The sequence below is a fragment of the Megachile rotundata genome, chromosome 13 (genome assembly GCF_050947335.1).
Source record: "Megachile rotundata isolate GNS110a chromosome 13, iyMegRotu1, whole genome shotgun sequence".
NCBI classification, from domain to species: domain Eukaryota; kingdom Metazoa; phylum Arthropoda; class Insecta; order Hymenoptera; family Megachilidae; genus Megachile; species Megachile rotundata.
Window position 1 is genome coordinate 7,636,675 of NC_134995.1, and position 16,002 is coordinate 7,652,676.

General features: G+C 35.2%; 1 protein-coding gene and 1 long non-coding RNA gene across 2 annotated transcripts in view; one reads left to right on the top strand and one right to left on the bottom strand.

Moving 5' to 3' along the window:
- Tusp (WD40 superfamily protein Tusp) overlaps positions 1-16,002 on the top strand; it is a 91,132-nt gene that overhangs the window by 67,828 nt on the left and 7,302 nt on the right. Inside the window, exons 3-11 of the mRNA XM_003706679.3 lie at positions 12-194; positions 2,415-2,522; positions 9,172-9,337; positions 12,805-13,073; positions 13,153-13,241; positions 13,330-13,464; positions 13,532-13,928; positions 14,099-14,276; positions 14,335-15,898. Coding sequence (XP_003706727.1) covers positions 12-194; positions 2,415-2,522; positions 9,172-9,337; positions 12,805-13,073; positions 13,153-13,241; positions 13,330-13,464; positions 13,532-13,928; positions 14,099-14,276; positions 14,335-15,898 — 3,089 coding nt within the window. The remainder of the gene's footprint in view (positions 1-11; positions 195-2,414; positions 2,523-9,171; positions 9,338-12,804; positions 13,074-13,152; positions 13,242-13,329; positions 13,465-13,531; positions 13,929-14,098; positions 14,277-14,334; positions 15,899-16,002) is intronic.
- Positions 1-16,002, bottom strand: part of LOC143265708 (uncharacterized) — a 78,096-nt gene that overhangs the window by 52,649 nt on the left and 9,445 nt on the right. Inside the window, exon 2 of the long non-coding RNA XR_013040389.1 lies at positions 10,615-10,837. This is a non-coding gene — a long non-coding RNA (uncharacterized LOC143265708). The remainder of the gene's footprint in view (positions 1-10,614; positions 10,838-16,002) is intronic.

Sequence of the window (16,002 nt, forward strand, 5' to 3'; positions counted from 1 at the left end):
TTCTGTTGCAGGTGATACTAGTAAAGTGGAACGAGCCTTACCAGAAGTTGGCCTCCTGCGACAGTTCAGGTGTCATCTTCGTTTGGATCAAATATGAAGGAAGATGGAGTATAGAGCTGATCAACGACAGGAACATCCCAGTGACACATTTTTCCTGGTCACACGACGGTCGCATGGCTCTCATATGCTACAGGGTAATTCAACTTTTAATTATGTACATCGCTTTTGACACCAAATTTATTGGCAAGACTCGTTGACCTTTTAGGTTATAATTAGAAAACGGATGCTCATGCATTTGTGATACATCGACGTCTACCAAGTATATCATGCAGTTTACGACCGCGGTATATAGATCATGCATGATTTATGGACACCTTACCGGCAGCGATATATCATAAATGCATAAACATCCGTTGACTGCTTGAAATACAAAGCCGTCACAGATTTTGGTCGGAAACAATTTTATTTATATATTCGGGCCAATCTATTCCTTGCTTGTATTGCTAATTTAATTTGTTAGATGTTGAGGAAGCTGGATGATGTGTTTTAGTTTTATGGAACAAGGTTTACTGTAATTTTAAATTTACTGTAACAAGATATTTATTAAATATCTGCTTATACATCAAGTTTAGAAACAGCAATAAACAGATATTTATATTATTGTATAATTATGTAGTATATCAAGTATTTATATTACTAGTATAAGCCACTAAGTGCACCCATAAAATATAACGACAAAATGGAAGATTCACACCAACCCCTCTGTTGATTCAGTATCGAGGCGATAATTTCATAAAATTCATTGACAGAAAATGTTAACCGAGTGCCAGGGCAACAAATGGAAAGAAAACGAACATAACTGATCAATTCTCGTGGTATTTGGACGAGATCCAATTCGCAGCGTAGCCTCCACCTCAGAAGCGCATTATATTCGGTACTTTTAAATCGACGATTGAAAATCTAACTGCGGGTCCGTGATTCGGTAAAGATTGAGCCCGGTTCGGTGAATGCTGGCAATAGGAGAAATTTTTATGAAAAATCTGCGACAAGGAGGCAGGAGATAAAATTGAGTCGATGAAATGGCGCGGACGCGACAGGAAATAAGCATTGAATTTCGAAGCGAGGACAGTTGAATGACAATACGTTCGGTCGAGTGTGTATGCGAAGTGAAATGATTATTCCACGGGGAATGCAAACGCGTGGAAACTCGAAGTAGAACTCAAATAAAGCGCGAATTGTGTACACACCGTAGGTGTGCGGTTCAAATTAAAAGTAGAGTGCGCTGAAATATCGATAAGCTGAACGTTGCGATTTCAGCTTCGGAGGCTGCGAAATGGCGGAGCTATGATACAGCGTGTGGTAATTAGGTATAAATATTGTACAAACGAGGACATTATCGCCAACCACTTTTTAACGGAAGATGACTTTCGGAATTTTTTATTACTACGTTAAGAATCAAATTTTGTATTGGTCAAGATTTAAATTTAATTTATTACGAGTATTAAACATTCACCAGTAATTTTCTACTTGACTTTCGACGGAGTTTAAATAATTTTCTAATTGGAAAGCAAAGTTTAACTTTTATTCTCAGTCAGGTCATATTTAGGGTCAATTTTTGTTGATCTGGGGGCCAAGGATTAATTTCAGTTCAAGATGTTTTTTAGTAACAATTAAAGTTTTTTTCTATAAGCTCCCAAATTTTTATATCACTAAATTTCAAAATTCCCATCGCCTCAAAATTCCCAAATCCCCTTATTTTCATTAAGTTCCTAAAACCCCAAATTTTTATTGTGACAAAATTCCCAAACCCCCAAATTTGTAGCGTGACAAAATTCTCAAATCCCCAAATTTTCATGGTCCGCAAAATTCCTAAATCCCCTAATTTTCACCAAGTTGCCAAACCCCCAAATTTTTATCGTGACAAAATTCTCAAACCCCCAAATTTTCATGGTCCACAAAATTTCCGAATCCCCTAATTTTCATCAAATTCCCAAACCCCCAAATTTTTATCGTGACAAAAGTCCCAAACCCCCAAATTTTTATTGCGACAAAAGTCCCAAACCCCCAAATTTGTAGCGTGTCAAAATTCTAAAACCCCCAAATTTTCAAGGTCCACAAAATTTTCGAATCCCCTAATTTTCATCAAATTCCCAAACCCCCAAATTTTTATCGTGACAAAAGTCCCAAACCCCCAAATTTTTATCGTGACAAAATTCTCAAACCCCCAAATTTTCAAGATCCATAAAATTCCCAAATCCCCTAATTTTCATCAAGTTTTCAAAGCCCCAAATTTTGATCGTGACAAAATTCCAAAATAAAAACGCACCGAAATGATATACAAATTTGATACGCAATGACTAAGAAAAATTATTGTTAAACAACGCGATAAAGAAAAAAATAAATTTCTTTTTCAGGATGGTTTTGTACTGGTTGGCAGTGTAGCAGGTCAAAGGTATTGGTCATCGATGTTGAACGACAAAGTCACAATTACCTGCGGAATTTGGACACCAGACGATCAGCAGGTAAATTAAATTGTAGAAATTGTACAATTAAGTTATTGCAATGTAATATAAATTCGTTGGTTCCGAAAATCATTTAGCAGAAATATTTTACAATACTATTTTATCGAAATTTAAATACATCAATTTTGAATTTTAATTTAATACACGAAATAATAACTAACAATTTAATTCTAATTTAATTTAATTTTCAATAGTGCAAATGCCTTTCACCACTTGATCGTGTTTTTACATTTATTCAAATTTTGTTTACGACATTACGATTACCTGGGATCGTAGTAATGTCATATATGGATCAATTTATATCCCGTATTAATTCGCGTCAAACGTGCGAATATTTATTGAAATAAACGTCCACGTACAGTGAAAACCTGATATTTTGAAACGCAATGAATACACGCCCACACGCCTTTTATTGCAATTAAACGTTTTTAATATTTGATTATAAAGCGATGCTGTTGATTGCTACGATACGATCACACGTTTTCGTTGCACGTGTACTATTTGTACGGAATATATTGCGTAGAAATAATTAAGAGGTTTATTTGTGTATTTAACTCTTGCTGTGTTTGAAGCTTTACTGTAGTGCAGATATTTATTTGAATTTATAAGTGTGGGAGGTGTTTGAGAAGTTTAAAATTGTTAGAAATAGTTAAGGTTTTTAAGGAAGTCAAATATTTAAATTGTTTTGATGGAAAATATTTAGTTGGCAAATTTTATATTGTCAGGTTTTCAAATTGTTTAGTTGGAAAATTTCTAGTTGGTAAATTTTGTATCGTCAGGTTTTCAAATTGTTAAACTTTCAAATTTTAAAGTTAATTTCAAATTTTCAAATTGTTAAATTGTCAAATTGTTAAATGGTCATGTGGCCAAATGGTCAAATTATGAAATGCTAAAATTGTCAAGTCGTCAAAATGTCAAATGGTCAAATAGCCAAATGGCCAAATTGTCAAATGGTCAAATGGTCAAATGGTCAAATGGTCAACTGGTCAAATTGTCAAATGGTGAAATGGTGAAATGGTGAAATGGTCAAATTGTAAAATTGTCAAATAGTCAAATGGTCAAATGGTCCAATGATCAAATATCAAATTATGAATTAAGTAAAAATGTCAAATGGTCAAATTGTCAAGTCGTCAAATTGTAAAATTGTAAAATTATCAAATTGTCAAATGGTCAAATGACTAAATGACTAAATGGTCAAATGGTCAAATGGTCAAATGGTCAAATGGTCAAATGGTCAAATGGTCAAATGGTCAAATGGTCAAATGGTCAAATGGTCAAATGAACAAATGGTCAAATTATGAAATGGTAAAAATGTCAAATGGTTAAATTTCAAATTTTCAAATGTTCGAATGTTCAAATGGTCCACTCATCAGGTTGTCAAATTGTCAAATGGTCAAATTTCTTATGCTTAAACTATTAACTTATGAAATTGTTTAATTGTCATATGGTTAAACTGTCAAAACGGTGAAATTATTAAATTATTAAATTGTTGAATAGTTAAATAGTCAAGTCATCAAGTGATCAAATGATTAAATGATCAAATGGTCAAATTATCAAATGTCCAAATAACATTATTAGCAAAATTACAAACTAATTAAACAATGACTCTTCCTTTAAAAAACAATGAAACCCAAACAATACAGCTATAAAACCTTTCTAATTAAACCTCTTAAAATTGAATAAATCTATTTTGAAGGTGAAAGGTGTATTACAAGAGGCAGGTAGCTTTAGACTTAATACCTCCTAATTAATTCGGTGAACAATAAAGCACACCCTTATTAGCAACGACATACATTAGCACAGAATATCCCTCATTTACTGCTGCGTCCTTAAATACATTATATATCATACGTGAAAGACGATACACCGATATCTGTTTGAAATCTTGAAGCACTCGCATTATTACGGCATAGTGTTACAGTCCATCATAGTTGTCAGAGGTCCATTATATGGTAGAAACTTTCTCATCGTCGATAAAAGGTTCGTCATATTGGTTTTGTCAATTATTGCGACACATAGCAAGCCATTAGTGCTTTGTTCAAATGGAGACGATAAAAGAAAACGGAGAAGAGGGTATTAATAGTATTTATAGGATTGAATGACAACATGGGACGTACAGAGATTCGTGTCAGTGGTGTGTGACTGAGTAGCCGCGTAATAGTGACTTTCGAGAGTAGTTTAATAGTACGGGTAGTACAAATTCCCTACGGATAGTTCTAGGGAATTTAGGTTCAAAGCAAAGAAAGTGGGAGTAAGATTTTGTGTCACGAAATTTGAGATACACAAAATTTTTAACTTTTATTTCTTGAGATCAATTTATGAATTGAGATTTATACATTATGGCGAAGTTGATTGAATTGACGAAACTAATGAAATTGATAAAATTCGTAAAACTGATGAGGTTGAGCAAATTGACGAAATTGATGAAATTGATGAAATTGATGAAATTGATGAAATTTATAAAATTTATAAAATTGGTAAAATTGATAAAACTGATAAAATTGACAAAATTGATCAAATTGGAAAAATTGATGAAAATGATAAAATTGATAAAATTGGTAAAATTGGTAAAATTGGTAAAATTGGTAAAATTGATAAAATTGATGGAATTGATGGAGTTGATGAAATCGATGAAGTTGATAAAGGCGACAGAATTCATGAAATTTCTGAAATTAACAAAGTTAATGAAATCAATGAAGGTGATAAAATTGATGAAATAAATGAAACTGAAGAAATTGAGGAAATTGATGAAATTGATGAAATTGAAGGAGATGTTGGAATTTACAAAATTCATAAATTTTCAATGATAAAAGTTGCCATATTTTTATATGTTCCAATTCTCTAAACTTCCTAACTATGAAACTCCCAATTACAGAAGCTGCAAATTTTCTAAACTTCCAGATTGCCATATTTTTGTAGTTCTAAATTCCGGAATTTTCATATTTTCAAATACAAATGTGTCTAAATTCAAAAATTACTAAATTCCCAAATTCCTAAATTCTCAAACCCCCCAATTTCCCAACTTCCTCAATTCCCATATTCCCAAATTCCCAAATCTCCAAATTCCTAAATTCCCAAATCCCCAAATCCCTAAATTTTCAAATCTCTAAATTCCCAAATTCCTAAATTCCCAAATCCCTAAATTCCCAAGTCCCTACATTCCTAAATTCTCAAATTCATACATTCCTAAATTCCCCTATTTCCTAACTACCCAATTCCTCAATTCCCAAATTCCCAAATTCCCCAATTCTCCAATTCCCCAATTCCCCAATTCCCCAATTCCCCAATTCCCCAATTCCGTAATTCCCCAATTCTCAAATCCCAAAATCCTAGAATCCCAGAATCCCAAATTCCCAAATTTCTAAATTCCCAAATCCCTAAATTCCCAAATCCCCAAATCCCCAATTCCCCAATTCCCCAATTCCCCAATTCCCCAATTCCCCAATTCCGCAATTCCCCAATTCTCAAATCCCAAAATCTTAGAATCCCAGAATCCGAGATTCCCAAATTCCCAAATTTCTAAATTCCCAAATCCCTAAATTCCCAAATCCCCAAATCCCCAATTCCCCAATTCCCCAATTGCCCAATTCCCCAATTCCGCAATTCCCCAATTCTCAAATCCCAAAATCTTAGAATCCCAGAATCCGAGAATCCCAAATTCCCAAATTTCTAAATTCCCAAATCCCTAAATTCCCAAATCCCCAAATCCCCAAATCTCCAATTCCCCAAATCCCCAAATCCCCAAATCCCCAAATCCCCAAATCTCCAAATCCCCAAATCCCCAAATCCCCAAATCCCCAAATCCCTAAATCCCCAAATTCCAAAATCCCCAAATTCCAAAATCCCTAAATCTCCAATTCCCCAAATCCCCAAATCCCCAAATCTCAAAATCCTCAAATCCCCAAATTACCAAATCCCTAAATCTCCAATTCCCAAATTGCCAAATCCCCAAATCCCCAAATTTCCTAAAATTCCCCAATTCCCAATTTTTCCCCAATTCGCCACTTTCTACATTGTCCGCTTACATTATCACCATTCCTCACAGAGTAAATATTTTTAGTTAAAATATCATTCACCATTATCCACCACCTGTTGCCACCTATCAAACAACAGGAAGCCTGCTCCCAAAAATTTGATTAAAACGATCTCCTATCTGCACATAGTCGATGAGCACTAAAATCTACATTCCACTTCAAATCAAACGGACCCGTAACACAAAAATTAAAACAACTTCCGATAACAAAACTTCAACCTCGCGATCATTCTATCGTGAAATTGGGATTCCAAACAATCTTCGTTCCACAGCTTCCTTCTTATGAAATTCAACTTGGAATTAATTTTGTTTCTTCTCCGAACAATCACACAACTTTATTTCGTTTATTTCCGCTTTGCAATCTATTGTAAAATTTAATTAAAGAAAACTTCGACACCTGAATTTCAGTTTCGTGGAATTTAATTGAAAAAAGAAAAGCAACCCCGGAATTCGCTCGTGAGATCGATTTCAGAACACTTTTAGCTCCATCATGAATCCAAAATTGATTCGATAAAAATTGATTTTCCGTGTAATTTAATTTCGAAGTAGATTCATCACACTTTACTTACCATGAAGCTCACTTTTATATCTCGTTAAGGATTTATAGTCAGTAAGAGGTTTATCGTGGTTTTTTATGTTTCTAGTAGATTTTATTGGTTTGACTGATTTACCCCAGAAAATTACTGAATTGTGCGAAGTTTCGAGTTACGACTTTGTCAGTTTGTGAACAACCATCAACGTGCACCACCTGCGCCATAACCAAAGTATTCAAATTGTTTGTAAAGCTATGAGACACGTGACGTAGTATATAGTTGCTTACGTTATTCGTATAGCCTCTTCTGGGACGCTACGACATTTTACTATATTACTGTTTTGTTATATCGCCGCGTATAGCGTTACTGATGTGTATTCGTGTGACGTGTAGACACGTGATGTATCAACACGTGTTTCAAATTTACATGGTACATCGATTTATTTATTATATTCTGTGCGATATAACCGTGTGTTTTATTGCAATGCTTGCTGCATTGCAATGCTATCGCTAGAAATAATATTTTTATTTTTTTTTATTCTCTATGCATTAGATTTTCCCACGTTGAATTTTTCGTGTATTGATTGCCTATCATTTCGATTTTTCACGCGTTAAATTTTCCATGCGTTAAATTTAACTATTAATAGATTTTCTAGGCCATAGATTTTTCACGCGTCAGATTTTCCAGATAATAGATTTTCCACGCGTCAAATTTTCTATTTCTTAGATTTTCCACGTATTACATTTTTCAACTGTTAGATTTTTCATGCGTTAGCTTTTTCTATTAATAGATTTTCCATGCGTTAGATTTTTCACGCGTTAGATTTTCCTATTAATAGATTTTCCGCGCGTTAAATTTTCCAGGCGTCAGATTTTCTTATTAATAGATTTTCCAAGCATTATATTTTTCTATTGTTAGATTTTTCACGCGTCAAATTTTGTGTCTTAGATTTTCCACGTATTGTGTTTTCCACACGTTAGATTTTCCTAGTAATAGATTTTCCTGGCAATGAGTTTTCCTCGCATTAGATTTTGCACGCATTAAATTTTCTATCCATTAAATTTTTCTAATACTAAATTTTCCAATTTCTAAACTTCTCACACATTAGATTTTCCAACACATCATTTTGCAACACAACTTAAAAATATCAAATTTATATTCAATTTTAGTTTTATGATTCCATCTAGGTTGGATTTATATTTGACTTCAATAAAGTTTAATTTTAATAACATCTCAATTAAACTTGATTTCAATAAACTGTCAATTAGATGTGACTTTATATAGCTATCAATTAGATTTGGTCTTAAATATCTGTCAATAAGATTTAATTTCAATTAAATTTTAATCACGTTTGATTTCACCTAGATGTCAACCAGAGTTGATTCCACTTAAATTTCAATTAAATTTTCACTGGAATTCAATTATACATTAAAGACTTGAATTTATTATATTTCTATTTTCATAACGTTCCATAACTGTAACTAACTAAAACTTACATATATAATTTAATTAAAGCATTTTTCATTTCTTTCAAAAATATAAATTTAAACATTTTTTTTTCAAAATGTACATCTTTCCAATAATATGTACTATTATTAATAATTACTAAAAATTAGATAAATTACAAAATTAAAGGCATTTTTCATTTCTTTCAAAAATATAAATTTAAAACTTTTAATTAATTTTAAATTTACTAAAATTTTAAATTTTTTAATTTATTAAAATTTATTAAAATTTATTACAATTTTAAATTTTTTAATTTATTAAGGTATTTTTCATTACTTTCAAAAATGTATAAATTTTCAAAATGTACATCTTTTCAATAAGATTATCATTAATACCAGAAAATACTATTTCAAGATTAGCAACCTTAATTACACAACTAAGTACATAATCTTCATAGTCAAGTTTCATAACAAAACGACGCAGTATGAGGCCACTCGTTATATTGCCTACTCATTCGAAGATTACTCCACCACCCAAACCAACTCATATGGACACTAAATTAAGCTATAATATTGCCATAATATAACTTTATGCAATAGTTAACCCATAACGGTTCCCATGTGTTTGATATCAACAGGTATATTTCGGGACAACAGCTGGCCAATTAATAGTAATGGATGTTCACGGTGCTATGGTGTCTGAAGTGCAGCTTGCAGCTGGTGTCACATCGATGGCGTGGAGCGCGGAGAAGTTTACGATGGAGGAAGGAGATGACGATTTAACGAACGGCAGATCTCACAGAGGTAATATAACGTGTACTGCTACGTCTTATAAAACGACATCTTTCAATTTTATGTGATGGCTGCATTTGAATCGCAGTTACATAAAATGCTTAGCGTGATCTCGTGTTCAGATTTGTTTCCGGTGATACTGCATCTTTGTTGCACGACTTTATCGATTTTGTACAAGGTTTATGGAGAATGTTTTTTCGTAGAGTTTGCATGACACTGGTTTTTTATACAGTTTTATGAAAAATGTGTTTTTAATGCAATTTTATGAGAAATATTTTTTTAATGCAATTTTATGAAAAATGTGTTTTTGGTACAATTTTAAGAGAGATATATTTTTAATGTAATTTTATGTGAAATATATTTTTAATGCAATTTTGTGAGAAATGTATTTTTAATGCAATTTTATGAGAAATGTATTTTAAATGCAATTTTATGAGAAATGTATTTTAATGCAATTTTGTTAGAAATAGTTTCAATATAATTTTATTGCAAACATATTTATTAGGTCGTTTTACTAAACATTCATTTTTAATATAATTTTAGTAAAACTTCAGTTTTAACAATTTTATACAAAAACTCATTTTTAATAATTTTGTGCAAAAACTTATTCTTAATAAAATTTTACTAACAATTCAATTTTAGTATAATTTTTACTAGAAATTTATTTTTAATAAATTTGTGCGAAAACTCATTTTTAATAGAATTTTACTGAACATTCATTTTTAGTACAATTTTATTAGAAATTTATTTTTAATGAATTTGTACAAAAACTTATTTTTAACAGAATTTTACTGAACATTCATTTTTAGTATAATTTTATTAGAAATTTATTTTTAATGAATTTGAACAAAAACTCATTTTTAATAGAATTTTACTGAACATTCATTTTTAGTATAATTTTACTAAAAATGCATTTTTAATAATTTTATACAAAAGCTCATTTTTAATAGGACTTTACTAAACATTCATTTTTAGTATAATTTTACTAAAAATTGATTTTTAATAATTTTTTGCAAAAACTCATTTTAAATAAAATTGTATTAAAAATCAATTTTGAATAAGCATGAGAAAAAATTTTTTTATTACAATTCTACCTAAAATTCATTTTAATATAATTTTACCCAAAGCACGTTCTTAGTACAATTTCATCAAAAATGCTTTAAAACACAGTTTTATCAAAATCACATGTCTAGTACAATAAATTCATTTTCTAACTTTCGAACGCTAGATGTGCATTAAGATATAAATTATAAACGAGAACCGAGGAAACTATGAAATATGTGACTCACCAATGGTTGACTTGTACTACTGCACTTGCATGGTAGAGGTTGACCCAAGATTGACCCAAAATTGACCCATGGTTGACCCACGATTGACCCACAGTTAACCACGCTTCTTATATTACAGTATCAGCACTGCCCATCGCATATTTTAGATGCAATTTTACATCTTTTAGATCGCATAAAGGAATGTTGTCCTTAATGACCAACACTGTTCTTCAAAGAGTATTTCCTGGAAATCGAACGATGTTTTTCAGTAATTTATGTCTGCGACGATATATACTTTTGATATATTGCAGAAAACGTATTTGTACAATTTTACGTATTTTTTTGTAATCAAACATTTATTTAATAAAAAATAAAATAGATATTTAATTTGTTACACTTTTACTTCTTTTACTTCTCATTAAACTTTTGTATGTTTAAGCAATTATTATATCTTTGCATATACATTATTATTTTTTATGACAAATGGACATTTTGTTGATATAATAAATTTGTTGATGTACAATTTGAATAACTTGTCTGTTACATGTATTACATCACATGTGTTATTGTTACATGTATTATTCGTTATATAATTTATGTTAATTCATTTTTATGAATTTGTTATAAAATTTGTATATATTTACATATAATTATACAAATATTTTATTTACAATTTTGTATAACAGACATCAAACTATAATATCTTTAATTTCATATTATTATCTTATTTAATTTGCCACATTTTTAAGCAGCATTTATAAATTAATTATTGTATTTTGTTTCTGCATATTAATACAATTTTTTCATATGAAACTATGACTTTCAGTGTGAATATAAACGTTCATTTTAAAATTGTAATATCATACATTATACATTACAGTAATAATGTATATATGCATACATATATGCATGTGTGTATATTGCAGTTTTATAAAATTGCAGGATATTGTCTTTTTACCCTCGTTTTTACTACAGAATAATATTAATCATGTAAAAGACAATACGAGAAAGTGACCTTTCACCACAGAGCTATAGCAATTACAATAGTTCAGAGAGTTCCGATGCTTTTAAAATAAAAACCGACGTAAATCTGAGTTCTTCCGACGCATTCTTGGCAGATCACGAGCAAATGTGGGCGGCAAACGACATAAACGAGAATTTTTCGTGCTGAGTCCTGAATTTTGCATACGTCCTGCACAAACCTACTGCACGAAGGAATACAGACATGCACTGCGGAGGCGTTACTTGTGACCTTGATTTAAAGAAACCACAATCCCATAACTGTAATCTGTAATCTAGCACCCTCGTAAACTCTCGACAATAACTGTAATTTGTAATTTGTAGACGTGAATACAGGTTCTCTTTCGTGTCCCAACAAATTTATTGCTTTGACCTAAAATTAATTATTAATTAAGTATACTAGAGACTATAATTAATTACATTGAATATTCCTATAATTATATTAAATGTTACATAATTGTGTACATAGAAAAAAAACTACGTGAAATCATTTTAAAAAATTACAATTATTTTGCAAGTCATATGCACATCAGCAAATATTGATATTTCATATTTTTATTAAAAAAGAAATATTTCAAAAGGTGGTTTGTTCATGCAAATATTTCTTTATTAAAAATTAAAACTATTTGTTAAGAGTTGAAAAAAAGTTGTGCAACTAAAAGTTAAAGATAAGTTAGATATTCAAACTATATAAAAAGCTAAATTATATAATTAAAAGTTAAAACATTGTAAACTGCAAACTTATCGCAAAATTTATGGCCAGTAATTAGATACAATTTTTATCACTATCTAAACATTACCATATTCACCTAGAAAGCATATAATTTGTATCCATTTTAGGTTAACACAGCCAGTACTGTAATTACTGCCAAATAACCCCCACACCTACATTTATAAAAATGAAATAAATTAACCTAAATGTTTACATAAAATTTTAGATAAAAATTTCACTACTGAATTTTATTTAAACTTCAAGTTAACATTGTAATAATTTTCGTTTATATTTTATAATATTTCGTTTCAATACATCCCTTATCAAAGTAAGGACTAATGGACCTAGTCTAACTATACCACATAAAATATCCTAGATATTTTTATAGATCTAATTCTACCACATAAAATATCCAAACATCAATACTCTCAAATCGATCGTAAATTTCTAAAATCAGAAAATAAATCGTATATTTGCAGACGATCGTAACTACGTGCTAGCAGTCTGCCTAGCAGACGGTAACATAGTGATGCTGCGTTCGTTCGACGACGTGTCTCCCATCACGATTCGTACGAACCTAAAGGCCCCCCTGCACGCAGAATGGAGCAACTCCCGAAAGCTGTTAGCGATCGCCGGAACGAAGGAGACCGACATTTCTCAGGGCACCCCGCACGAGTATACGAACCTGTTAAAATTTTACTCGGTCACAGGCAGCCTGGTGTACACCACCGCGATACCGTACACGCAAGTACGTACCTTTTCTTTCCTCAAAGCTTATCCGAGCGGTATCGTAAAGCGTGTTATTTTCTTGCCCTTATCGACGTTAGTGTCCGGTATCGGCGCTCACGTGGGGCCACAACGACAGGCGGCTTTTCGTGGCGACCGGCGCTCGCGTTCACGCCGCATGGGTGTCAAGGTAATAACGCCTCCTTATCTGACCGTTTCTCCTTTCGCTAACTGTGCTCATACTAAAGCGTTTGGTGCACGATCCACGCGTTCCGCAGACGAGTAGGTTCGCTGCAATTGTTGTCTCGTTTAGCCGTGAGGGCGGCGCTCACCAGGGAGTCCAGCGTCCAGCAACTTCCGTTGCCCCCGAGACTGAGAGCGTCCGTTGCCGCCCTGTTCGCTAGCACGATAAGGTGAAGCTCAAATCAGCGATCCTAATCGCTTCCTAATCACGCGAAACTATGCATATCGTATCCGCAGATGTCCGGTCCCGGAACCCAGGGAGCTAAGGCGTTTCGTGTCGCGTCCCCCTCCGGGAGGGAGGCTATACTGCACCATGCTCAGACACGCGGTGGAACCCGTGCCATGCTACACGCTATACTTGGAGTACCTGGGTGGATTGGTGCCGCTCCTCAAAGGAAGAAGAACGAGCAAGATCAGACCCGAGTTCGTAATATTCGACCCGCAGAGCCAGGACACTCTCCAGATCGTCGAGGATACGTCGCAGTGCCCGTCGTTCAGTGACGGATCCGACACGGAGAGGGACACTGCCGACCTGTGCGGGTCCCCCAGGAATAAGAGAAAAAACCGAAGGAAACGGGAGGACAAGACGAACGAGGAGTCGGACGACCTCACATATGTGGACACGTTACCCGAGGTAAGGTATCCCGAAACTGCGGTAATCCTATTAAAAATTTCGTGGCGCTACACACCGAATTGCCTTAAGAAGTCGCGTGACGCGGCGATATTTAACGAGCCCTACGAGTCCTAGGGAATTGCGAAGCTATTCGCGTGACCGCCAGTGTCGCAAGACGTATCTGTTTGCAGCACGCGAGGTTGGTCGAAGTTACGTCCAATATCTGGGGCACGAAATTCAAGTTCCACGGGCTGACGGATTCGGTACCGGCTAACCTGGGTCAGGTTACTTATCGGACGTCGCTGTTGCATCTACAGCCACGACAAATGACCGTGGTGATGACGGAGCTTAGGGACGACGTGCCCGCAGGTACGTTTTAGGACGGTGTAACGGAAAGACCCGATTAAAACGTTTAATTCTCTGACAGGTCCAGACCCAACGTTCAACCCGAATCTATTTTCCGAGGACGAGGAGGAGTCGTTTCAGGAGCTTCAAGCTGCCACCAGAAGCACTTCCGAAGCGCAGCCTCCTCCGATTGCCCCGATGACCCCCCGCAACGCTCGACTCAACTCGAATCGTCCAAAGTCTCAAATTTCTAACCAGTTCATGACCAACGAACCCTTGCCACCGACCCTGTCCAGGGTGGAGAACTACGAGAACGAACTGCCCTATGTAGACCTGCAGGAGATGGGCAACCTGTACGAGAACCTGAGGACCGCACCCCCGAACTCCTACAGAACCCCTCCGAGACACAACCCGCCCAGATGTTGCGACGTGCCGGCACTGCAGTCCCCGAAGAACGCGGTGGCACCCACGCAGACCATAATCGCGACCTCGAACACAGGGACGGATTACTCCAATAACATCCAGCGAATGAAGACGGCTCTCTCTGACCAGCAACCTGGTTTGGTCAATAAGAAGGAGCTGGAGAACAACAAGTTCAATCAGATCCAAGACGACAAGCTGAGCAGCTGTCCGTCGACTATTATACCCATGTCCATGCACAATGGGCAAGCTGCGGGCACAGAAGCGTCCAGCAGCCACGTTTGTCCTCAAGGGTCCATCGTGAACGGTCTGGACGGCAATGGTCAAACGATTTTCATGAACGGTTTGCACATGGCCTGTTCGAGCAACGTGAACGGTGTTCAGGGTAAAGGTGTGGGTGGCTCTTCGAGTGGTCTGCCTCTGGCTACAAGTTCTGCTCAGTATGGACAGAGCAATGGTCCCTTCAACAAGAACGGTATACATCTGGGCAGCAACCACTCGCCAGCCTGCTCTTATCAGTTCCCTGAGAACATCGATCAGTGTATCGGGCAGTCCTGTCCGCATTGCAGTCTGAAGCTGAAGGACTTGAAGTCCCATGAGTTGTGCGGGAAAATGAGTGCTAGCTGTGGATCCACCGCGGGCAGGGTGGACGAGATGTGTTTCATCGACGAAGAGGCTCACAGCGAGCTGGAGCCTTTCGAGCAGTCGCGAGCTGTTCACAGAACTCCGACTGTCGTCAGCATTGGTCCTCTTTATTTGAACGACTCCATAGTGAGGAGCTGCAGCGTGGGTTATCTGGACATGGTGGACGCTCAGCTGGTACCGTGTGACGTTGCCCTGAAGATGCTGAGGAAGGAGGCACCCAACAAGAGGCTGGTGTTGGTGTCGAGGAAGACTAAGAGGAGGAAAAAGAACAAGGCTCAGCAGGAGATCACTCAGCAGAACTCGAAGTCACCGAGACTCCGAAACTGCGGCAAATCCAAGAGTCTGGACTCCAGCGACATATTCCCGGCTAACGAACAAATTGCGCTGCCGCCGAAGTTGCCGGAACATGTGGAGGAAGCGGCTGGAGCGGCCAACTTCGAAACTGTTGAGGATAAGAGCAACGAGTCCCTGGAGGATCCAGATATCATCGAGGGATCCAGCGAGAAGAATGTTGCATCTAGCCTGCCTAACCCCGTGGATGTCAAATCCTGTAGACTGAAAAGTTGTAGCTCACCTGCTAGGTAAGTTGTATATTTTTATGGGAATTATTTTTTAGTGTAAAGTTGAAGAGTATCTGAGATTATGTACTGGAAATAGTGTGACATTTTGTAATGAGATTTATTTC